The 24,043-nt window shown below is 39.6% G+C and overlaps 1 protein-coding gene across 2 annotated transcripts in view; it reads right to left on the bottom strand.

Moving 5' to 3' along the window:
• TPR (translocated promoter region, nuclear basket protein) overlaps positions 1 to 24,043 on the bottom strand; it is a 66,022-nt gene that overhangs the window by 36,189 nt on the left and 5,790 nt on the right. For both annotated transcript variants that reach the window (XM_075936750.2, XM_075936751.2), the window contains exons 5-27: positions 23,856 to 23,959; positions 22,547 to 22,711; positions 21,656 to 21,748; positions 18,267 to 18,347; positions 17,366 to 17,453; positions 16,708 to 16,848; positions 15,921 to 16,012; positions 14,931 to 15,128; positions 14,160 to 14,267; positions 12,964 to 13,190; positions 10,405 to 10,568; positions 9,991 to 10,130; positions 9,748 to 9,896; positions 8,815 to 8,977; positions 8,324 to 8,458; positions 7,315 to 7,455; positions 6,978 to 7,146; positions 5,139 to 5,305; positions 3,331 to 3,483; positions 2,602 to 2,718; positions 1,007 to 1,210; positions 710 to 894; positions 73 to 220 (exon numbers count right to left, since the gene is read on the bottom strand). In XM_075936750.2, the coding sequence (XP_075792865.2) occupies positions 73 to 220; positions 710 to 894; positions 1,007 to 1,210; positions 2,602 to 2,718; positions 3,331 to 3,483; positions 5,139 to 5,305; positions 6,978 to 7,146; positions 7,315 to 7,455; positions 8,324 to 8,458; positions 8,815 to 8,977; positions 9,748 to 9,896; positions 9,991 to 10,130; positions 10,405 to 10,568; positions 12,964 to 13,190; positions 14,160 to 14,267; positions 14,931 to 15,128; positions 15,921 to 16,012; positions 16,708 to 16,848; positions 17,366 to 17,453; positions 18,267 to 18,347; positions 21,656 to 21,748; positions 22,547 to 22,711; positions 23,856 to 23,959 (3,332 nt within the window). The remainder of the gene's footprint in view (positions 1 to 72; positions 221 to 709; positions 895 to 1,006; positions 1,211 to 2,601; positions 2,719 to 3,330; positions 3,484 to 5,138; positions 5,306 to 6,977; positions 7,147 to 7,314; positions 7,456 to 8,323; positions 8,459 to 8,814; positions 8,978 to 9,747; positions 9,897 to 9,990; positions 10,131 to 10,404; positions 10,569 to 12,963; positions 13,191 to 14,159; positions 14,268 to 14,930; positions 15,129 to 15,920; positions 16,013 to 16,707; positions 16,849 to 17,365; positions 17,454 to 18,266; positions 18,348 to 21,655; positions 21,749 to 22,546; positions 22,712 to 23,855; positions 23,960 to 24,043) is intronic.

The following is a 24,043-nucleotide window of genomic DNA, read 5'->3' as shown; positions in this document are numbered from 1 at the left end:
GTAAAGCCATAAATAAGAAGGAAGACATTTCAGTCACTTCTTGGTGGTGTAACTAATAGTTCATGTACACACCTGCACCTTCTCCCTCTCTGCATTCAGACTATCATGCAATTCCTGGAGTTCCCTTTCCAGGTGATCCACCCTCTGACGATAACGCAAGCTCTCCACTTGGGCCACCTCAAACCTAGTTTCAGCAATCTCCTTCTCTCGGCGTATAAATCTGTAAGAAAAGGAGTAATCTGAACTAAAGACTAAGAAGGAATTTTAAATCTAGACACAGCTATCAGAATGACTCCTGATAAAGAAAATAAAAATGGCATTTAGTTGAAAACACCCAAAACCAAATCCTAATATCTACAAATAAAGGAAATAAGAACACGTGATCCTGTTCTGGGAAGGTGTCACTCTACAGACTGTCCTTGCCATCAAAATTTCCCAAAAGGTACCAGGTCCTCCAGAGAAGTGTCTGTCTTAATATCTTTTCCATATGATATCCAGGGCCAATGAACTGCTGCAACTCCAGCTATCTCTGTTGCTACTGAAGCAGGGCAAAAGGCTGTCACTATAGCTAATAGCAGTTAAATATTTAATCCGCTTTAATTATGCAATTTTCTGTGTTTTCCTATGAAGAAAATGATGGTGATCTAACCAGTCCAACAACTGATATTACTCACAATGACAAAGGAAAATAGTTTAGGGTTAAATTTACCTGAGAATTTCTAAGATTTGTTCCTGTGATTTGCCTTCTTCATTGAGAGAAACATTCAGTGCACTTGGCATGGCTTCCTTCACAGAGGTCACCATCTTGTCACTTAGATTTTCCAGTTGTTCATGTAATAATCGGTTTTGTTTTTCTAAATCTTCACAGCGAGACCCAAGCTTTGAAGCTTCATTCTACGATAAAATATTTTTCTATGTTTTGTCATGATGAATTTTAATTTGCGTGGGTATGACCAGTACAGGTGTCTACTCACTTCAGAAAAGTCACGAACAAGACAAATCCTACCTTTAGCATTCTCTCCCGCTCTTCCCATGAGACTTTGCACTCCCGAAGTGCAGAATCAGCTTTCTGAGCAGCTTCCTCCAACTGCTGCTTTATTGATGAATTCTTAGAAACTTGATTTTTAGCTGCCTGCAAGGCCTCAACATCAGCTGCATGAAGCATCAATTCACGCTCATACTTATTTTGAGCTTCTGAAGCTATCTTTGCCTGTGAAAAACAACATACTTATTTCTTTCTGCACTCTAAGTAAATTGTCAAAAACTGGGTCTGGAAATTTTCCCTTAGTATATTCCCCTGAGAACTTTAGTTTTTACCACCTTCTTGGGAGTTAAGGAAGAATCCATTAGGATCAGATAAGTCTCTGTCTCTTCGTGCCCTCGGTGTTAACCTACAGCAGTGGGCACATTTACTAATGACATGAGACTCCCTCAGGCAACGAATGCAGAGTGCATGTCCGTCAGAATTGCCTCTTTACACTGAGCACACCGCTTGAAGCCAGGTGATCCAGACATGGTGGTGAAACTGACGAGAAAAAACGCTTCACCGCGTAACTGACCAAAACGATCTTCTTTTTTCTTTTTTTTGAAGACTTACTAAACCAAGACTAACAACTAACTAACACTAAAAATTAACTATTTACACTTCCCCCCGCCCCTCCCCAGAGAAAATGGTAAGCGACCGAAGAGAGATCGCCAGGTCCCGTCAGCAACTGAGGACGGTTGAGAAGAAATGGTGGGAGGGGAGGGGTGGGGGGCTGAACCGCGCACGTTAGAAAGGGCACGAATGACCAGCAGGCGCAGGGAGCATGCGTGGTCCGGCCCGATATGGCTATGAAATCTCCCGATCAGTGGCGCCGGGACGGACCCAATACCTGGAGTGGAGCACCCACGGGGCCACTCGAAGAAGAACTTTAGTTTTCACCACCTTCTTGGGAGTTAAGGAAGAATCCATTAGGATCAGATAAGTACATCCCCAAAATTAATTGCCTACACATGGGGCAGGCATTAGTTAGTCCTGCTTGCCTGTCTTCTGCTTCCTTTTCCTACCTTATATAGCTGCAGGATATCATATTCAACATCTATTTAACTCACACTCAAGTTACAGGTTGAACCTCGGTGGTCTGGGACTCTCTGGTCTGGCAACATCTGTGGTCCAGCAGGACTAGAGAGCCCCAGCTCCAGAGACTGCTGGCGTCTGAAAGCCCCAGTGGTCTGGAAAGGAGCTCTGCTAGCAGAATGGGGACAGCAGAGACCAGCAGACGGGCTGGAAGCAGTACAATGGATGGGGCCATGGCCAGCAGAGGAGCCCTGGGAGAGCCCAAGTCCTGATCTCCCTTGAACCTCAGATCCCAAGGATGTCAGATCAGGGACATCCAACCTGTATTTAAAATGTAGATATCAATGCAATAAAGCACCAGGAAATACAGTCTAAGAAACAATCATGGCATAAGAATGGACAAGCTTCTCTTATAATTCTTTCTTTCTTTTCCACTAATTTCTCTGACCGACTACATTAAAAGTTAAATTAGTCCTTGGCTACAGAGACAAAACTATCAAGTAAGCTTCATCTGGCCATTTATAGCTAAACCCATAACTTACTTGTTCCTGACAGTCACGCCTGGCCTGCTGTTCATTACTTATTGCTGTGCTTGCTCTTTGAAGGGCTTCCTGGACTTCAGATTGCACATTAGAGAGGCTCTTCTTGAGCTCAGATAGCTATAAGAGAAAAAAATTAAACATGACAATATAATTTATTAAGTACTATAAGAGTTTAAAAGAACTTGCAGAGATATAAAATATGAATAACTGAGAACCAAAAGAGGAACTTAAAATGACTATAATCTGATGAGATTCAGATTTTGGCTTATTAATATAATAGAGCCCATTTTTTGCACATTTAAGTATTCTGGGCTCTCCTTTTTATAAACAGTTAACTATACTTTCCCCACTGAACTGCCATCAGTGATGCTGGTTGCACAGCAGTCTTGTTCATTTCAATTCCAACAGAAAGAAAAACAGTCACTTTTAAATATAAAATTGAAAAACTTAAGAGTATGGGTGCCCTAATTCTGGTACACGCTAGTGTGCTATTCTCCAAGCACGTATCACAATATAAGTTAAGAAAAACAGTGAAGGATTGAGTGCATAGGAAACTTTTATAATCCTTCAAATTCAGTTAATCCTTTTTTGAAAGGCAGAACAAATTAGCATTGGAGACTGCACTGATTTCCTTTTCTGCATGGAAAGAAAATGAAAACTACAACTATAGATTAACTACAGAACATATTCTTGCAGACACAAGGATGCTGAAAGCTGAGCATTCTATACCTGTTGTTCCATATTCTCTATTGCTTTACGTTTCTCATCTTGAAGTTCTTGCTTTTCCTTCTCTGCCTCCATCAGTTTCTTTTCTAGTTGGGCTTGATACTCAGAAGAATCTTTCAAACGGGCTTCAACAGTTGCACGAACTTCCTCTGTCACCTTTGTAAAAAAAACAATGACTAAAGTTCAAGCCATCAGTAAAAATTTTGATTCACACATGCTACGGGGTACGTGAGATATGCGCAAGTTCCATATAGATTCACATTTCATGTTTCACATACATAGTATTCATGCAGTACCCATATTAAGCCAAAAAATTGAAGTCTGTCTTATTAGCCAAATAACATGGCTATGTTGGAAAGTACAGCTAATGATATTTTTAGATAATTCAGGATGTTTTTAACATGCCACTGGATGCAGTTTTGAAGAGCAGTTTCAGATAATTAGGTGTGGATTTATATCAGCTGAAATACTAGTATTATATATTAAAGTTTATAACTATATAAAGCTCATGCTTCAATGAAATATTTGCAATAACAATTGGAGGGAAGGTCTGTATGTTATATACAAAGAATGACACATACTTGATCTGTTAGATGCCAAAATTTTAGTAAAAATGATAAATTTTGTTTGGTGATCAAAGTTCTATTTGGGTAGTCTCTATTTTGATAAATCAAGAATCTGAAAGACACACTCACAATTTGCAACATTGAGCTGTATTCGACTATAGGCAGTGATTTTTTTTTTAAACAAATAAGACATGATTATTTGCATTCATGCTTGAAGTGCACCTAGAAAGTATTCTGTCACGTATCTGAAGCAGGGGTGTTAGCATGCTGTTTACATGATTAACTGGTAAAGCCTGGGCTTATCGGTTAATCCTAATAACTACATGCACACCACCCCACATCTTTGCTGCCTCTGTATGGGGGGGAGGGGCAGGCCGGAGCCGATATATGCGGGGAGATGGCTTTTAAGCCCGCTCACTGCACATCCTGGCTCCTACACAGCCATCTACTCGCCCTCCTCTGCCCCCCAGAGAGACAGCAGCACGAGGGGTGAGTGGTGTCCTCAGCCAGGAGGTGATACCCAGGGGAAGCTGGCTTAAAAGCTGGCTTCCCCCCCACACTGATGCCTCTCTGTCATAGACAATAGTGCAGAGGGTGATGGGGAGCAGGCAGTACACACAGGGAGCCAGCTCCCTGAGCGTACTGGCTCCATGGAGCTGCCTGTTCCCCCTCCCCCCACACACACTGTTGCTGTGGGCCCTCCACTGCATGTAAATGTGTAACTGCTGAACAATTCAGCAGTTACACATTTACAAAAATGTTTGCTAACATCCCTAGTCGGAAGACTTTACTCCATTAGGATAAAAAGTGAGTATTTAGAATGAATGATATCAATTAGATTCCATTCATAGGCAGTGCCTGTATTCCTAAAGGTCCTGTCAGGGCTGAGGCCCCTCACTAGTAGAGAACTTAGATTCACTTTCCTCTTGTGATGGAGACACTTAAGTAAGGAGTCAGCCTTGCCTCAGATTTACAGTTCAGTTATATTAACAAATGGGTATTAAAATATGCAGGAAGATTTAATGTACAGTATGTTTTGAAGTCTATTTATATTAAGTACTGAAAAGGAATTGCAGAATTTCATTCGAATAATAGGCACTGTAAAGTATTTTACTGATTGTGACAGTCCATGAAACATGAGAAGTTCTGCTCCCTGGGATAAGAGTACTAAAACAAATGTGACCATGATGTACACAGTTATATTTAGTAAGCAAAGTTAATGGCTAACCACAAAATGACACTTGCCTGTTTCTCTTTATTAAGGGATTCCTCTAGACTAAGAACCATAGCTCTGTACTGTTCCACATTACTAGTTGTAGTCTTCAGTCTTTCCTTCAGATCATTAACTTGTTCTTCAGCTTGTCTTAGCCGACTAACAAGATCATCCACATCCTCACTTGCACTAGGCTGACCTAAGATATCAAAAAGCATACATTTAATAAACGAAACCTCAATGTTTAAGATGGCACTGCGAGGGATAGGTGAGATGAGACAGTACATATGAAAGGACTCTGGTTAAGAGTAGTTGTCTCATAATTAGAGCCCTGTGATTTTCACAAATTTGAAGTCACATGAAATAAAAAAACATATACAAATGTAAATAAATCAATTCTCTCACTTCCTCCCCCTCAACCACCAATCACCCCACAGGGGTGGCTTCCTGCCTCACAAGGCTGGGCCCAGTTCTCTGCCTTGTGACTTGGTACATGGGGTTACTGTGCTGCTCAGGCATGGTCCACCCACTCCTTTATCACAATGTGAGATGGGGTCTCCAGATCAAGTGTGAGTGAGTGGCGTTGCAACCCAAATTTGCAGTACTATTCTGGACCAATTGCCTTTCTGCTACCATGATGGAGGGGTGGCCAGGCAAAACTTGAGTGGTCCTGTAACCCTGTCCACCAGATCACAAATACCTGGAGCAGGAAACTGGACTCAGCCTCATGGGGCAGGAACCATTGCTGCAGTTGGGCAAATGTGGGGTAAGCTCACTCTGAACCCTACAGGGCCTTTTACCACCCTTGGGACTTGAGAATCCTGTCCCTTACACCTAGCCATCTACTGTCTCCGGGAAAGACCCTTTGCTATTCCTGCTGGAGTGGATAAAACTAAGTACTGTAACAAGAAATTTCCCAAAGCTAAATGGAAATTCCTCATTAAAATGTTTCTAAAAAGTGTCATGGGTCTCTGCTTATAATTTTACCATCGCTGTACATATATATTTAAGAGATAAGTGCTCTTTCCATACAAACTCAATATGAGTATTTTTTAAACTCAGTATTTTTGAGTACTAGAGGAATAAAGAAGTATTTAACATGTAAGAAGTTTCAAGGTGCATAATTTCTTAAAAGCTATGGTCAAAACAAGTTATTTTACAACAAATTACAAAGTCTTTCTTTTAGGCCAAGAACAAACATGAGAAATTTCAAGTCAAAAGAATAATTATTTTAGAAAATGTTTAGCACCAAATAAAAAGTAATAGCTTATGAGGTAAGTGCTTTTTCACTTATTACTATTGCTAAAAATATGAATATGCAGATATAAATGTTGCACAGTGCAACAAATTAGGCTACTTGCTACCTGTTGAAAGTATAAATCTCAAAATCTGTTGCTTTAAAAGATACAAGGTAAAACACTGGCCCTAATGAAGTTAATGAAAGTGCTGCCACTAACGTAAGGCCAAAATTTAATCTACAATCTTACATTTCAATTAAGACTTAAAATGACAGTTAGAAATTTCCACCCATTCTCCTAAGAACACTACTGAGGATTAAGCAATCAATTTAAGTTGGTGAAAATGATGAAGTACAGGGTCAGATGTATTTAAGAAATAGTATTTCACATAAAAGTAAACTTTCGAGTCTATATAGGAGACCTATTTATGTCTGGTCCATCTAAATTCTTTTATATCTCATATTGATCAAACTGTATCTGAACACACTGGTGTAATCAGAACATGGTGTTTTGATTTCAGAGACTGTATTCCTAGATTTATACACCAACACTGGACATAACTCACTCTAGTCTCCATCAGAGGACAACTTTCAAACTGGTAAAAGATTTCAGTAAGTCACCATTTATCTTTACCTTTTCCAGGAACCTGCTGTGATGTCTGGGAGGCTAACTGAGCTTCAGCATTATTCAGCTGCTGCTTCAATGTAGTAATCTCTTTTTGGGCATTCTTCAGTAGTTCCTTTGTGTTAAGATGACGGCTTATTTCAGTCTCAAGTTGTCTCTTGGTATCCAACAGATGAACCTGTACAGACAGTGTTCTTAAGTCTGCAATATCTTACACACTGCATAATTAATACAAGACAACAAACAATGATTAAAACAAGATTAAGCAGATCTTGTCAGCTGGTAAGACATTTCATTTATTTTTCTCTTAAATACCAATCAGAAATAATTACTTAAAAATACTCACATCTTGGTTTTTGGTAAGCACATGCCTTTGTTCTACCTCACTCTCTAGTTTCTTTTTTAGTTGGGATATCTCACGCTCTAGTTTCTCTACCTGGTTGCTGAGTCTTTGTTTAGTCTCTGTCTCGGACCTCTCCAATATTACCTGATAAAAAAGCATGAAATAAATTTCCTACCATGTTGAACAACTCAGACAAGTGAAATTCTAATCACCATTCCTGTCACCCTCACTCCTCCCAAAAAATTACACACCAAGCAGCATCCTGTATCAACATGTGACAACACAGCAATACTTTTTACCACCGTGAAACGTGAGTTTATACTGCCAAATTTTATTGTAGTAAAATTTCTCTTCACAAATCAAACAGCATGTATTTTGAAAAACGAGATGTCTCATTAAACAAGTGTTGAGTTATCATTAAACATGAATTTCTTAGGAGTATTATCATAAACAATTATTTATGAAGGAAGTACTAAACACATCTCAGCATAATAGAAAAACAAAATTAGTAGGTCAGACACTGACCAGAATCAAGTTTGTCAAGAGTTAATGAAACAAGTAACCACTTTGTTTAAAATACAAATGACTATAAATTGTGGATTGGATAATGGTTATATTATCAATGGAAGGAGAATAATTCTTTGTCTTTTCAAAAGTGCACAAAAACTGTTCCCATATTGATAACAGTATTACTGCTCATTGATGAAATCAGTAATGTAACATAATCAAGTAATAAATGATAATGTATCATTTGAAACTATGATCACTGTTTAATGACTGATCCAATGCTTATTAAAGTCAATGATTCATCAGACATTGGATAATAGCTTAAAATATGCTATTTTCATCCGTACATAGAGGAGCCTTGAAGGTAACATGCCAAGTCACCATACTAATTCCTGAAAGATCTGACAAAAATGTATTACACATTTATTGTTATCAGTTGAAAAGACTATCTACAGTTCACATGGTTTTTGCATGCAATAAAAAAAAAGATCACATTCGATTATACCTGAATAGTCTGCAGATTAGTAAGCAGTAAATTTTGTCCCCTTTGCTCAGTTACTAAAGATTCTCGCTGCTGAGTCAGACGAACTTCAGTCATCTTCAAGATATCCTTCTCTTTCTTCAAGTTTTCTGCTCTCACCTTTAAAACAGGATACAAATGAAAATTTGGCATCTTAATAGCAAATCTGTGCTTTATTAACTTGGGTAAAATTTACCTACCGCAAATGAAGACAATAACCAAAACAGTAAAACACAAACATCATAAGTAACCAAAGCCAGTCACATACTTTTTGAAATAGATTGTTAAATTTCTGAAATTTAACAAAGTTGTAAGTAAATAAAGCTGGAATTACAAAACTTTAGCTAGATTGTACTGAATTCCAAAATTTCAGGTTCAAATTCCAAGTTTTCAAAACAATGGAATAGAGTCTATTATGTCACTATCTTAAACTTGAAATGTGTAGGAATACAGATTGCATGAAAATGTACAATCACCTCTGCCATAGCCAGTTTTTCATTAGCGCCCCTTAATTCCTGGGTCATGGTGTTAATTATCTGTTCATGTTTTTGATTTGCTGCTGTGAGCTTCTGGGTTCTTTCCTGAAGGGATGTTATTTCTCGACGATATCCCTCAACATTATCCTGCAGCATCTCATAACTTAAATGAAACAAGAACAACAACAAAAGTTTATATTCCTGATGTAAATGGCTTATACTGAATTACAAGGTGACTGAATACACTCTCATGAATTTGCTATATTTTCATCTAAACATCTGAAGTATGATTTACAGAGATAATTAGTCTTGTAAACTAATTTGCTGAATTGGAAAATTGAATGCAAATTAAATAGATTTTTCTGAAGCCCTGCTTTATTTCATATCAAGTTTCTGAATTTGATCCATATTAATTCATATAGATAAATATGGCTAGTTCTTAACAAATACCCAATTAAACATGCTAAACAGATCCTTTTCTTCCCTTACCAGGCTAGGTGAGTATTCTTACAAAAGCTCCTCTAAAATACAAGGTTTTTCTCTCTCTCTTTGGCTTTAATCCAGGAAGTTGTATTTCAAATAAAGAATCCAAATTTTCACGTTTAAGTTGCTCTTTTAGTTCTTGATTTTTCAATAAAATAATTTACTACTAACTCCTACCTGGTACTAAGTACCACTGGCACTTTTTTTTAAATTAGTAGCTACATCTGTTTTGGGCTTTTTGTGGAATTGTAAAGTTGTCACGTAACAACGTACCTAAATTTGCCTGCGTACGGCAACTACATTCTCACTCAACTGGAAAAATTGATTTTTTTGGGAGTTCATATCAACAAACATGTTCTCTAGATTAATGCCAAACTATTAATTTGTTTTCCTCACGTGTAAGACAAGAAAATGGAGTTCTACACGAAAATGTAAGAAACACCAATGTACCGTTTGGAGGCAAATTCAAGTTGAGTGGACATCTTAGCGTTCTGTGACCGCAAGTCTGTAACTTGTTCCTGAAGTTTTTCATTTTGTTCATTTAGAAGTTTGTCATTCTCTGCCTTTTCTTTTCTGTAGTTCTCAAAAACTTCCCGCAGCTACAGTAAGCATTAAGGAACAATCAGTAACAAGATTACAATGTGAAAAAGAAGCAAACTATTTTTAAATCTTTAATAAAAAAATACAGTATACCTGTTTAAGTGCAGCCTTAGCCTCTACTGCTTCTGCTGATTCAGTCATTGTTACTGGAGCTGGAGTTGACATGGCCTGAGGCATACTTGTACGTTTTGGAGTTGAGGTTAAAGACGTTTCTTCTGGCAACATACCTGAAGCTTTATAAAAATAAAAGCTACATTTGAAAACCACCAAATATACAAACAGAAGACTGAATCTCAGTCACTTGATGTTGGGCAGGCTAGGAGTTCTTAGAGCAAAAAAAATGATACATTTCATATTCTTCATATGCCATCTCAGGGTAAACAATGAACAACACAAAGCAACTAAAAAATGTTTCCGGTCCCTGCAATGCATTATTTTAGAAAATTATTAACTATTGTGACATTCTTCAAGATGTGTAGAAACTCATGATTTGCTGACAAGCCTAACCTTGCATTGGAATAACAACTCCAGTTGTCTGAGCTAACAGCACACGGTACATATCACGCTGACGAACTATAGAGTCTACAAGCTGCAGTTGAATCTGACGTGCTTCACGCAGTTTCTCTAACTCATGGATGGCTTCCTCAAGTTGACTCTGCAGCTCAGAAATTCTGAAACGAGAGAATGACAAGATTTTGTTTTCTTTTCAACTATATTTAGACAGCAATTGTTATTAGTAAGATGGCATTTTTATAGAAGCTTTTAGACTATTTAATCATAAGAAACCTTCAAAACTGTTCCATCTTTAGAATTGTAATTAATCACTGGGAGTTCTAAGCAACAATACAGGGACTGGACAAGGCTCATGGATGTCTAAAAAATGAGCAAACATGACTGCCCGGCTTAGTCCAAGTTATGTATATACAGATACCCTACTGCTCATCTTTCTTTGGCTCGAAGTTGTTTTAATTTTAAAGTACTGAAATTGTCCCTAATTAAATGAACAACACAGAGTATTTTGAGTCCATTTTAGGGATGCAAAATCCTGCTTAATTGGTTAACTGGTTAAACACGTTGTTTAACTCGTTAACCAACTGTGGTGCAGGCAGGGGCTGTTCCGGATAGCTGAAACAGCCCCTGTTCATGGCAGGCCCCCTGCAGAGCTGGAGCAGCCCCCTGCTTGTGGCAGGCAGAGAGCTGCTCTAGCTCCCACTAGTAAGCCTTTCACATCTCTAGTCCACTTAGCAAACACAGAATATGTCTTGCTATGCCACTGATGAATTTTATAGGGGAAATGGAGATTCTCTCCTCTGTAGCGGGGAGAGGGCTATATTTCAGTGAATTGGCTGGCTACCTCTTCCCCACATATATTGATGAGGGATAAATTGGACACAAGGAAATAAATGTCTGCTCTCTGCTGACAAGAGGACCTTCCTACACCCGGCACATGTCTAGGCTTTGATTTTATTGTAGCACAGCTGGTCTACTACTAGTTGGCCAGAATGCCAAGAGTCTGTGACCTGTCTTGCCATGTTCTAGGTTATGGCTAATCACCAACTGAACTTAGAATGGCACTGGTCTCCACAGCATGAACTTGCTTAATAGATGGGTTTTTTCAGCTTCTATGAGCATCCATAGTGTGTAGGTCACAGATTTGTAGGTTTTGCTATTATTTAGGTTTTTCACATACTTCCATAGTACCTGTCACTTTATGAGGCAAGAGGCAGATTGGAAGTACAGTAGAGTCTCGATTAGCCAACCTAAACGGGACCGAAGGATGGTTGGATAATACGGAAAATACCTTGTGGGGTCCAAGGTATTTTCCCCATCAGCTGCTGCTCTGCAGATGCTTGCCTGCTTTATGTGGAGCTGTGCTGCCCCTGGACCTCCTCAATCTTCCCCGACTAGTCGCGCTGCCCCCAACCTCCCGTCTCCCCCGTCCAGCCATGCTTCCCCTGACTTCCCTGCCCTGACCAGGGGAGACAGAGGAGGTCGGGGGCAGCACGACTGGCTGGGGGAGACAAGGGAGGTCGGGGGCAGCGCGACTGGCCGGGGGAGACAAGGGAGGTCGGGGGCGGTGCGACTGGCTGGAAGGGATGGGGGAGATCGGGGCACTCCGCAACCTTGAGGGAGCAGGGGCGGATGGGCTCCGGCATCCTGCCACATGCCCCTGCTCCCTCCTCCCTCTTCTCTGACTGTCTTTGTCTCTGCACTGCCTGGCACCTTCCCTTCCGCACTCCACTCTGCCGGCTCTGCCACCCACACAATTGCCTTGGGTGGCCACAGGCAGGTTGGATAACACGGAACGTTGAATAAAGGAAGGTCGGATAATTGAGACTCTACTGTAGTTTATTCTAATCCTGACTAAGGAACTAGAAGTGGACACAAAAATCTTGTAAATGGCAATGTGGGAGAGAGCCTTTTCTCTAACAATTTAGAGTAGCGATGAACAATGTAGGTTAGGGAGTGGGTCGCATGGGTGGCCCTCCAGCTCAGTGGGCTGCATAACTGTCATAATCATGATGATCTTCCAGGATACAGCAGTTTTCTTGCGTATCTAGAATTTGTGTAAACACAAACCATCCCTGACAGGTATTTGTTGAACTTGCTTTTAAAAACCTTCAAATAGAGACCCTCGCAATTTGCAGACTTGCTATTTGTGAGTCTCTCCCATCCTTTCCTACTGCACCTCATCCCCCAGCCCAGAAGGGGGCTGTTGTGGGCAGCAGGATTGGTCAGGACTCCCAGCTGCCACGGGGAACTCACTGAGGGGGCCAAAAACTGAAGGGAAACAGAGCACTTGCTACATTTTCCCATCCCAAGTATTTGTAGATTTCGCCATTCGCAGAGATATCAGGAATGCATCCATTGTGAATAGTGAAAATTTATTGTTATGGGAATTTCACAACATCCCTTGGAAACTTATTCCAGAGTTTTATTATTCTTATAGGTTAGAAAGTTTTTTCTACTAATTGACCTCAATTTCCCTTGTTGCAGATTATGCCCTTTACTTCCAAGTCCTGTTACTGTCAAGTATGAAAATTTTGCTGAAGGAGGAAAGTTTACCTAGACGATGTTGTTTCTAGTTCCTCTTTTTCTCTAGCCTCCCCAAGTTCCCGAAGAGCCACCAACAGACGCTGATTCTGCTGTTGAAGTTCCTCAATATTTCTGTAGGAGACTAGATGCTGGGATATTACTTCAGAAGAGCTACTGATGTCAGCAGAACTCACTTCTTCATCACGAATTACATGATTGCCCCTGGCTTCCTCGAGTTCCATTAAAAGCACTCTCACCTGAAAAAGAACGTTGAGCTCTTATAAAATTATAACTTACTTTTGATTTTAAAAGTTTATTTTAACATGTACGCTATTTAGAAGCAAAAACACTTATAAGTGATATATTTTCTAACTTTATAGTGGTACATTTAACTTTAGAAACATGAAATAAATTTAACTAAAACCTTCTGAGGCAGGTAAGTGCTATCCCCATTTTACAGTGAAGAGGAAGTTGTCCTTTGTCCAAGGCTACATAAAAAATTCACGTATGAGCCAGAACTTGAACTCAAGTATTCCTGGCTTCCAATCCCGTGCTCCAATCACGGGACTATCCGTTTCTACACAAAATCCAATTCATATTGCAATTTTCCATGCAAGACACACATCATGTTCTCCTAAAGACGACTGGCATTATAGATAAATTTGAATTGAGTTGCTAATTTTATAAACAGAAACAAAATTGTACACTGCCCTAAGGAAATGTTTTTAAGCAGATCAGCAACATCAGAAGTATACTTTTCAAAGCCAAACTCCAAGGCTGTGTCTAGACTGGCCAGTTTTTCCGGAAAATCAGCTGCTTGAATTTCCGCAAAAGCACTGACTTCCTACTGTAAGAAATCAGTGCTTTTTGCGGAAATACTATGCTGCTCCCGTTCGGGCAAAAGTCCCTTTTGCGCAAAAGGGCCAGTGTAGACAGCTCAGATTTGTTTTGTGCAAAAAAGCCCCGATCGCAAAAATGGCGATCGGGGCTTTTTTGCGCAAAAGCGCGTCTAGATTGGCCACGGCTGCTTTTCCGCAAAAAGTGCTTTTGCGGAAAAGCGTCCGTGCCAATCTAGACGCTCTTTTCCGTTAAAAGCATTTCCGGAAAATCATGCCAGTCTAGACGTAGCCCTTGTGTACAATACAACAATTGATCACTCTGTTAACAAGAGTGATAACTCTCTAGAACTGTATTAGGAAAATGAAGTGAGTAATATTTTTTCTAACCTGCTGTGATAGGTCTTTCACTTGTATTTCTAATCTTTGGTTCTCTCTCTCCAGTACAGAAGCATGTTTATTGGCTTTATCAGTATCCTCTTGCAATCGCTGAATTTCCTATAAACAAACAAACTTTTATATAAAACACAAAGAAATTCTGAACTAATCAACACGCCTACTCCGGCGACCATGTCAGATACAGTGAAAATTCTTCTGAATAATTAAAGTAAAAAGCATTTGTTTTTTTCTTTTGGGGTTGGAGTCTTAGAAGTCTTTTTCTTCAATCAAAACTAAAAGAAACATCATGATTACTTTTACAAATTATCCTCCAATTATTCTTTGTAATGCCACATACTGTAAAGTTATAGGATAGGATTTTTCAAAGCTGACGAAAGGATTTGGACACCTAATATCCATGATAATTAATTAGAACTGGAAATCCAAATCCCATTTTGTTTAGTTACTAATTAACCTCCAATTTTGGTATTTTCTTGACAATTAAGATCAAATATGTAAAGTCTTAGTTTTATTCCCCTCCCCACCCAGGAAGACATGAAACTACAGGTCAACAGACTGTTCTAGAACTGTAACAGAGATCATGAACGATCTTGTCCATAACCACTCAAGAACTGGAAAGCACTAAACAGTTTCTTTTGCACAACACATCATTTACTAAAATTCATTCAGTATGTTTATGAGTTTAGGGGATAAGCACAATCAATCTTCTGCATTTTCTTTGCAAGTCATTTCTTAACTCTCTTTTTTGATAACCACACTGACCTTCATAGCTTGTTCGAGCTTAGCAGACAAACTGGCTACTGCTTTTTGTGATCGTTCATACTCTTCACGTTGACGTTTTAAAATTGGTGCTTTGGCTTCCACTTCCTGCACTATTTCATCCAAATACTTATTAATTCTCTTATTCTCCTGCTTCTCCAGAAGTAACTGATCCTGTGTTTCCACGTATGCATTGTAAAGCTGTCAAGAATACTTTTTTAAAAAAGTGTAACGAGCCACCTCAAAGACCACTTATCTAATTGCTTTTAGATCACACATTCAATATACATGTTTTATATCAATTCTGTAACATTTTATATTATGATCTTTTCAAATGCATTCTGTAAGTTGAATAATTAACTAGTTTAAACTTTATATTAGTTTATGATGCAAATATTCCATAACGTTATTGTCCCTATTATTAAATATTCTCCATTTTTCAAGTTATAGTGTATCTACAACAATGTGATTCCGCACTACAATATAATAGGCCAAATTTTAGATATTTGGCATAGATCATCAAAATTGGGTAATGAAGACCTCATAATATTATGTTAAGTATCACAGCAGCAAACAAAAGTTTCACTTTGGAATCAGTATCTTTTGGGGCTGGAGAAAGAAAAAAAATGTGGATATGACTTTTTAAAGATGGAAGACACTCTAGGGAGACTTGGAACTGGAAGAGCACTGGTGTCATTCTGGCAGGGGTAACCAGACTGTTAGAAGTCAGGGTGAGGCCACTGTGCTGTAAAGCAGGCTGAAGGTGTCAGAACTCTGAGCCTAACTTGAAGAAGTGGGCAGGGTGACACAATCTCTTACTGTTCCAAGTGAACCTCCATAGTGTCACAGTGATCAAGTGCTTTGCCAGACTAGGGAAGACACATGAGTAAATACTTTATATTCATGTTGTTAATGTTTTCACGAAGATTTTAGTCAAAGACACAAATAGATAAATAAGTTTTCAGTCGTCAATTCAAAATTAACTACACTTACCTCTGTTAACTTCATTCCAGGTTTCACCACTTTAGCTACTGCTGCAGCTGTAGGAGACATGGCTGTGAGTTCTTCCTCCGACAGTGCAGCTCCTGAATAGGTTAAAACCCCCAAAATATGTTAAAAATAAAGTCTTATATATAAAAAAAGAGAGTCTTCTTGCACATATGCTTACACTATCTCTAGTACACAAATACTAGGCACTTATGCGCAAAGTCAGAACAGCTACTGTACATAGTACACAATCTCTACAAATGAGTTCTTCCATCTCAAAATTAATTACGAAAATATTGTATTTGGTACTAAAATCCTAGACATCGGAAATTACATCTAATTCTAGTGCAAAATTGTCTTAATATATTCCACAGTGATTTGTGCATTCTAGTTATAAATGGTCAAACAAATTTTATCTGTCAGCCTCTTGAGACTTCTATCACAGAATGTGAACAAACCATTTAAACAGGGATGCCCCAGAAATATAATGGCTGGAAGAGCTCAACTGTGGCAAGCTACAAGTGCCACTTCAGTAAATTGGAAAAGGTGCTATCTTGCATATTTTATCAAGTTAAACCAAAACACAACAGTAATAGGTTCTCCCTGGCACAAGGGCTCTAGCAGATACATTTAGATTGATCTTTGGTACATAATATTGTTCACAAATATTATCATAAGTTTTAAGATAAAGATTTAGTTCACCTATTTGGTATGAAAATTGCAATGCAATACATTTTCATAAGATTAATTAGTATAAAAGATCTGTTATTTCATGAATCAACCATTATCCTACCTTTTCGTTTTGTAGCAGAAAGTAAGTCATTAGCATTCTCCAGTTCTCTCTCTAGCTTTTTAATCTTCTCTCCGAGTTCTTTTTCTATTGCAGTTTTAGATTCCTCCACTTCAGTCAAATGATCTTCTGTTGCTTTGTTAGCTAAAATTACATATAATATTTTTCCTCTCTGAAAAAACTCAACTGTACAAAAGTATCTTTATAGAGGCTTCTTACATGTTCTGAGAAGGACATTAAATCATTCAGTTTAGAAAGAAAGCACAAACAGATATTCCGCTGAATATTAAAAAAAGTGCCAAAAGTTAAACAAAAAATTAGTACAAACCAATCTAAAACAAATTAGACCGACAAGAAGATACAGGTCAAATGTCTTTAAAGACATCCTGCAGATATTTTTTTTTTAAAATCATAACCTTAAGAAAAAATCTACAAGTAAATTCAGAGATCGTTGGAGTTTTTTTTAAGTCATAAAATAACTATTGCAAGACAGTTCAACATATGACATTTTAATTATGTTTCTCACAAATGAATGTTGAAAAAACTTTTCATAATCGCCATTGTTTTGAAGGTGTTTTTACTCACAGAAACTATTTAATCAAATAGGAACAGAAAACAAAATAATAAAAAAGCCTCCAATTCACGTAAAGTAGCTTCTCACCTTCACCTGCTTCTTGCAAAAGTTTGTGCAGCTCCTCCACGGCTCGTGTCAACTCATTGCTCTTTGCTTCTGAATCATCTGCAGCACTCTAAATAATAAGTATATTCTTCAATCTTTTATTAATGAACAGTTTCATATTTATACCAATATATTGTTGACTCCTGGCCTCTAAGAAGCCATCTTATTTGTAATGTATGCCAAGATATTACACTAAGGCAATGGTTTTCAAACTTTTTCTTGTGACCCGGTTGGGAAAAATCATTTTGTGCCCACAACCCAATAGTTTATTCTTTTTAGAGTTCCGCCCTTCCGTGTAGGGCTCTCCAAGTGGCTACTGGAGATTTTTCAAAGCCACACACAAGAATGTTATACGACTACAAAATAAGCTGCACGGGTGTTAATACCATTGATTAGTGAGAACTGCGCTTTGTTATGATTAACTCATTTGCAATACAAGAAAATTCCATCAGTAAACAGGATACTTCCTCTATTATTTGAAAGTAATTTTGCTTAATTTGTAGAATAAAGTAAAATAATGAGGTCTGAGCTCAGCAATTTAACATTTTAAATGCAGCGTGAAATATAACATCATTACCACCACAGTCATTGGTAAGGGTCAAAAAGTAAGGGTCATTTTAAGCATTCGGCCATATCAGCCCAATCTAAGTTCTCTCCCATATCCTTTTAAAATGTCAAAGCAAATCTGTGCATACTGTTCTATGCTGTGTAGGAAGTTTTTAACAGATATATCCTTTTTCGTGAAAATGCACAGTCACTGTCCTACTGGCCAGAAGAAACTGAACAGGAGAATAAAGGATTAACCTGGCCTATACCACACTACAAAACCTGGACCTACTTCTATGTAATTCTAATCTGAACGCGTCCAACATCCCAAACTTACCTTGTACAAGTTAGATAACTTTATGTGGGCCTTTAGTTCATTATGGAATCTTTCTTCCATACCAGCTTGCTGTTCTTTTGCCTAATGAATAAAAACATGAATTCATAACATAGGTTGTTTCAACTGAATTTAATTTTTTGTTTTGCAAGCCATTGAGCTGGCAGAGTTTGCAGACAAGACTAAATTACTCAAGATAGTTAAGTCTAAAGTTGACTGCAAAGAATTACAAGCAAGTCTCTCAAAACTAGGTGACTGGAAACAGAATGGCAGATAAAACTCAATGCTGGTAACTGCTATTTTATGCACATTGGAAAACGTAATCCCATCCATATTAAATGATAGATTATAAATGAACTATTGATGCCACTCAAGAAAAATCTTAAGAGTCATCATGGCTAGTTCTCTCAAAACATCTGCTCAATGTGCAGCAGCAGCCAAAACAACTAAGGAAACATAAGGAAAGAGATAAATAATAGACAGAAAATACAAACCACTATATAAATACATGGTATGCATACACCTTCAATACTGTGTGCTGTTCTAGTCACCCCATCTCAAGAATGATATATTAGAATTATAAAAGATAGCGAGGTGGGCAACAAAAATGATTAAGGGGATGGAACAACTTCCACATGAGAAGAGAAAGATACACCTAAGGGGATATGATAGAGATCAATACAATCATGAACGGTATACCGAGAGTGAATAAGGAATAATTATTTATTTCTTCTCATAACACAAGAACCAAGGGCTCATGCAAGGAAATTAATAAGCAGCAGGCCTAAATCAAAAACATAAAGGTATGGTATGTCTTCAATACTGTCTGTATTACTTTTTAACAAGGGATGCTGTGAAGGCCAAAAGTATAAATGGATTCTAAAAAGAATTACATCAGGCCATGGAGGATAGGCCCATCAACAGCGATTGGCCAAGATGGTCAGCAGTGCAACCCCACATTCTGGGTATCCCTAAACCTCTGTCAAAAACAGAGATTGGACAATCGGGGATGGATCACTCAATAATTGCCAGGATCTGTTCATTTCCCATCTGAAAAATCTGGAATTGGCCAGTGTCAGAAGACAGGTTAGAAGGCTAGATGGAACATTGGTCTGACTGAGTATAGCAGTTCTTACATTTAAAGTGAGTTTTTTAAGGTTAAGCATTATATTGCTGGCTATTAGATGTTCAAAACGAAAAGAAGTTCCTCAAATATACAGTACTACAGACCAAATGATGTGGAAAAGAGAAAGTTCTTGAATGAGATTCTCCCCCCCCACCGCATAAGAAGTTTCACTTTTTCCTCAAACCAGCCAATTTTAACTTAAATTTGAAAAAATATGATTAATCACATACATGTTACATACAAAAGAAAAGGCAAAAACCAGGTTGTGACAAACCATTAAAATAGCATTTGTACATTTCTTCATCCATGTTTCAACCATATGTGCCATTTGCTTATTACAAGAGAATTGAGCTAGTTTTTTCTATTTCTTTTTCAGTTTTACTCTTTGCACATCTCTCAGCATGGAGAATGAAAATATGCCAATCAATTTCATGTTTAGGCTTTCATAAACTTCAAAAAAGTTGGGATGTTTGAGCAGCAAATATCAGAGTATTTGTTCAAAAAAGCTCAAACAAACAAAACAAACAAAAATAATTTAAAAAAAACGGTGCTGGAACATCTATCAAAGTTGGAAGATGTTGGTTCTAACTGAAAGCTTTCTTAAGCTCCTGCTCTCCCACCACCCTCTTCCCCCCGTGCCTAAAGTTGCTTTGTAAGAAAGAGAATAGTGAGTTATGACTATTACATTCTCCCCATATAGGAGTCCTTTCTGCTATGCCTAGACACTGCAGCTTGCAATGTAAACTTCCTTCTCATCTATAGTAGGCAATCCCAAGAATACCTAGGAATAGTAGGACAGATTCAAGTACCGTATTTTCCGGCGTATAAGACGACTTTTTATACTAAAAAACATCCCCCAAAAATCGGGGGGTCGTCTTATATGCCGGGTATAAACGTACAGGCAGTCCCCGACTTGCAGGTACGAACGGGGCTTCTCTCGCCCCAGAGGACATGGACTGCGGGACCTCATTGTCCCGCCGCCCGTGTACTCCGGGGTGAGAAAAGCTGCTCCACGTCTCCCTGGTCTGCAGACCAGGAAGATGCGGAGCAAAGCCGCGGAGGGGCTCCCCCGCTGCCTGAGCCCCTCCGCGGCTTTGCAAAGCCTCGGGGACGCCGGCAGCGGGACAGCCCAGACGCGCCGCGGCTGTCCCGCTGCCGGCGTCCTCAGAGGCTTTGCTCCCGGTGTCCCTGGTCTGCTGGAGACGGTCCCCAGCAGACCAGGGGCACCGGGAGCAAAGCCGCAGCGGCGGCGGGGTGCCACGCCTCTGAAGCTTTGCCAGAGCAAAGCCTCAGAGGCGCGGCACCCCGCCGCCGCTGCGGCTTTGCTCCCGGTGCCCCTGGTTTGCTGGGGACCGTCTCCAGCAGACCAGGGACACTGGGAGCAAAGCCGGGGAAGGGGAGGGGTCCCGCGCCTCTGAGGCTTTGCTCTGGCAAAGCCTCAGAGGTACAGGACCCCTCCGCGGCTGCGGCTTTGCTCCTGGTGTCCCTGGTCTGCTGAAGACGGTCCCCAGCAGACCAGGGGCACTGGGAGCAAAGCCGCAGCTGTGGCTGGGTCCTGTGCCTCTGAGGCTTTGCCAGAGCAAAGCCTCAGAGGCGCGGCACCCCGCCGCCGCTGCGGCTTTGCTCCCGGTGCCCCTGGTCTGCTGGGGACCGTCTCCAGCAGACCAGGGACACTGGGAGCAAAGCCGGGGAAGGGGAGGGGTCCCGCGCCTCTGAGGCTTTGCTCTGGCAAAGCCTCAGAGGCACAGGACCCCTCCGCGGCTGCGGCTTTGCTCCTGGTGTCCCTGGTCTGCTGGAGACGGTCCCCAGCAGACCAGGGGCACTGGGAGCAAAGCCGCAGCCGTGGCTGGGTCCTGCGCCTCTAAGGCTTTGCCAGAGCAAAGCCTCAGAGGCGAGGCACCCCGCTGCTGCTGCGGCTTTGCTCCCCGTGTCCCTGGTCTGCTGGGGGGGAGGGGGGCGCAGCTAGTGCGCCCCCCCACCAGCAGACCAGGCTTTTGTTGTGGACCCTGGGGCAGAGCAGCTGGGGCGCTGCCGGTTGGCCTCTTAAGGGGGGGTAGTCTTATACGGCGAGTATAGGCGTAAACCTATGTTTTAACTAGAAAATTAGGGGGTCACCTTATACGCCCAGTCGCCTTATACGCCGGAAAATACGGTAGTATTGTACTTAACTCTAGTAGATACAGAAAATAATTCTTCTAGTTAAAATACAGATACTATCTTAAATGCTGCTACATTGAAGATTAAAGTTTAGAACAAGCTTGTTTACCTCCTTCAGTTTAGTCAAAAGATCTTCCACATGTTTTTGTAGATTTTCATTTGACTGTTTTAAGCTGTTTACCTGTTCTTCCATTCTAGAAACCTGTGTGAATAACATATTATATTTAATTTACAATCAGATAATGCATACCTATCTAGCAGTATGATTATTATCAGCTATAATACCGTTTTAAAGTTTCTAATTACGGTACAACCTTAAATTTCTGAAGTGACAGCGTAAAGGCCAGATTTTCTAAAGACTTGCTCTTGTGTAGGCATTTATATGAAGCAGCCAAACTTTCAAAGGTACTCTTCATCCTGGTGCATATAGTAGCTGAGAACCCAGAAAATATGGCTGTTTCACTTACTTGAGTAACAGGACCCAATCACATATCTAAAACAGGAGCAGATTAGTGTCAAATTATACGGCCCCATGTTTTTCCCCCAACCAAAAAACATATGCGAAAATGAAGCTGTATTACCAGTACCAGAATGTTGTACAGATTTTAAACAGGTTCTATTTAACAAGAAGTTGTATTTCTGTATATTTTCACTAGCACTGTGGTGTTATACCTTCCACTTTCTGCTACTTCTAATTTATCATCACTAATCTTAACAATAATATTCAATTGCTTTACCTTACACATCCATATCAATATATTAATTCCCTGCAAAATATAAATGACCAAAACACAATTCCCTACCTTAAAACCTACTGTCACCAAAAACTTCAAGAGTTTACCATTAAAATTTAACCCTTCAATGGAAATCAATTCATCATGAAGAATTTCAGTGCTGAAAATATTCTTTACTCAATATAGCAGTCCCCATCTCTTCTGATTAAAATTTTATTTTTTTTAAATTACTTACAATTTTTTTTTTTTATTATTTACTACTTTACCTCCTCTTTCTTGTTCTCCAAACTACATTTAAGTTCCAGGATTTCATTTCCCTTTTCCCTGGAAATAAGCAGGAGTTCATCTGTCTTAGCTTTCAATTCTGAATGCAGCCACGTATTCTGATTCTGTAATAATTCTTTTTCTTGCTCCAACCTTTTCTCACGATACTAAAAATAAAATTGTGAAAAACAATACAGTAACTGGATAAATTATTTAATTACCCCAAACGGCAGTATCAAAAAGGTTTCCATCTTGTTAGAAAAGAGTTCACCAAACTCAAATTTTGAAATATATTAATAAAAGAGATATGGTGCAACAAAGAGATGTTTTGTAGTGAAGATTGATACACTGAAAAATAAGTTCTCTTTCACTGAGGCCTTGCCTACACTAAAAGGAAGATCACTGCTGTCATAATCACTCTTCCGGAATTTCATCCAACTCACATGGTGCCCCCGCTGGTATCCAGTACTCCTCTTTTTCTGAAGAGTAAGGGAAAGTGACAGGAGCATTTGCTGTGGGGACATCGCCAAGCTCGGCTTAAGGTAGTGGAGACCTGGCCGAAGCCTATTGGAAGGCTCGATGACAGGTTGGTGGTCGGCTTCTAGTGGAGTGCCCCAAGGACACTGTTCTAGGACCGGTTTTGTTCAACTGGGGATTTGATAGCAGCCTGCAACTTCCTGAAGTGAGGTTCCAAAGAGGATGGAGAGAGGCTGTTCACAGTAGTGACGGATGGCAGAACAAGGAGCAATGGTCTCAAGTTACAGTGGGGGAGGTCTAAGTTGGATATTAGGAAAAACTATTTCATCAGGAGGGTGGTGAAGTACTGGAATGGGTTACCTAGGGAGGTGGTAGAATCCCCATCCCTAGAGGTTTTTAAGTCTCGGCTTGACAAAGCCCTGGCTGGGTTGATTTAGTTGGGATTGGTCCTGCCTTAGGCAGGGGGCTGGACTTGATGACCTCCTGAGGTCTCTTCCAGCTCTATGATTTTATTATTCTAAGGTTGCAAAAGACATTTTCCTGCAATGACAAAGATAATACGTGGTCCAGGTCAGATTCAAGTACCAACTCACTGATTAGCAGAGTGCTCACAGCTGGCTGCATGTGTTTCTATCTGTTGGTGAACATAAAATGTATTCTACCCATGGATGAAGGAAATTAGAGGTAACACTGGTCAGTGTCTTTTGAAGGACCACCTATTTTTATATCACATGGTTATTTTCTTATTGATACCCACATAACTGATGTCTTTACAATGTAAGTTGTTGGAACTTTCATCACTCACAAGCCTAAACCATGCAAAACACTATGTACCTTAACTGAAACATCTGATGTTTGAAGCTCATCTAACTTTATTTGTAGCTCCACTTTTGCTGTGTTTGCTTCCGTAAGTTTCTCATTTAGACGTTTAACATCCTCTAGGAAAATCAGAGGCAATATAAGATACCAAACATTCAAAACAATTTCTCTTAATACTGTAAATAAATCAAATTTAGTATCTT

Source organism: Pelodiscus sinensis, chromosome 9 (assembly GCF_052426305.1).
Source record: "Pelodiscus sinensis isolate ZL-2025 chromosome 9, ASM5242630v1, whole genome shotgun sequence".
Taxonomy (NCBI): domain Eukaryota; kingdom Metazoa; phylum Chordata; order Testudines; family Trionychidae; genus Pelodiscus; species Pelodiscus sinensis.
Note: the sequence above shows the minus strand (reverse complement) of the source record. Positions and strands in the feature narration are given on the sequence as shown.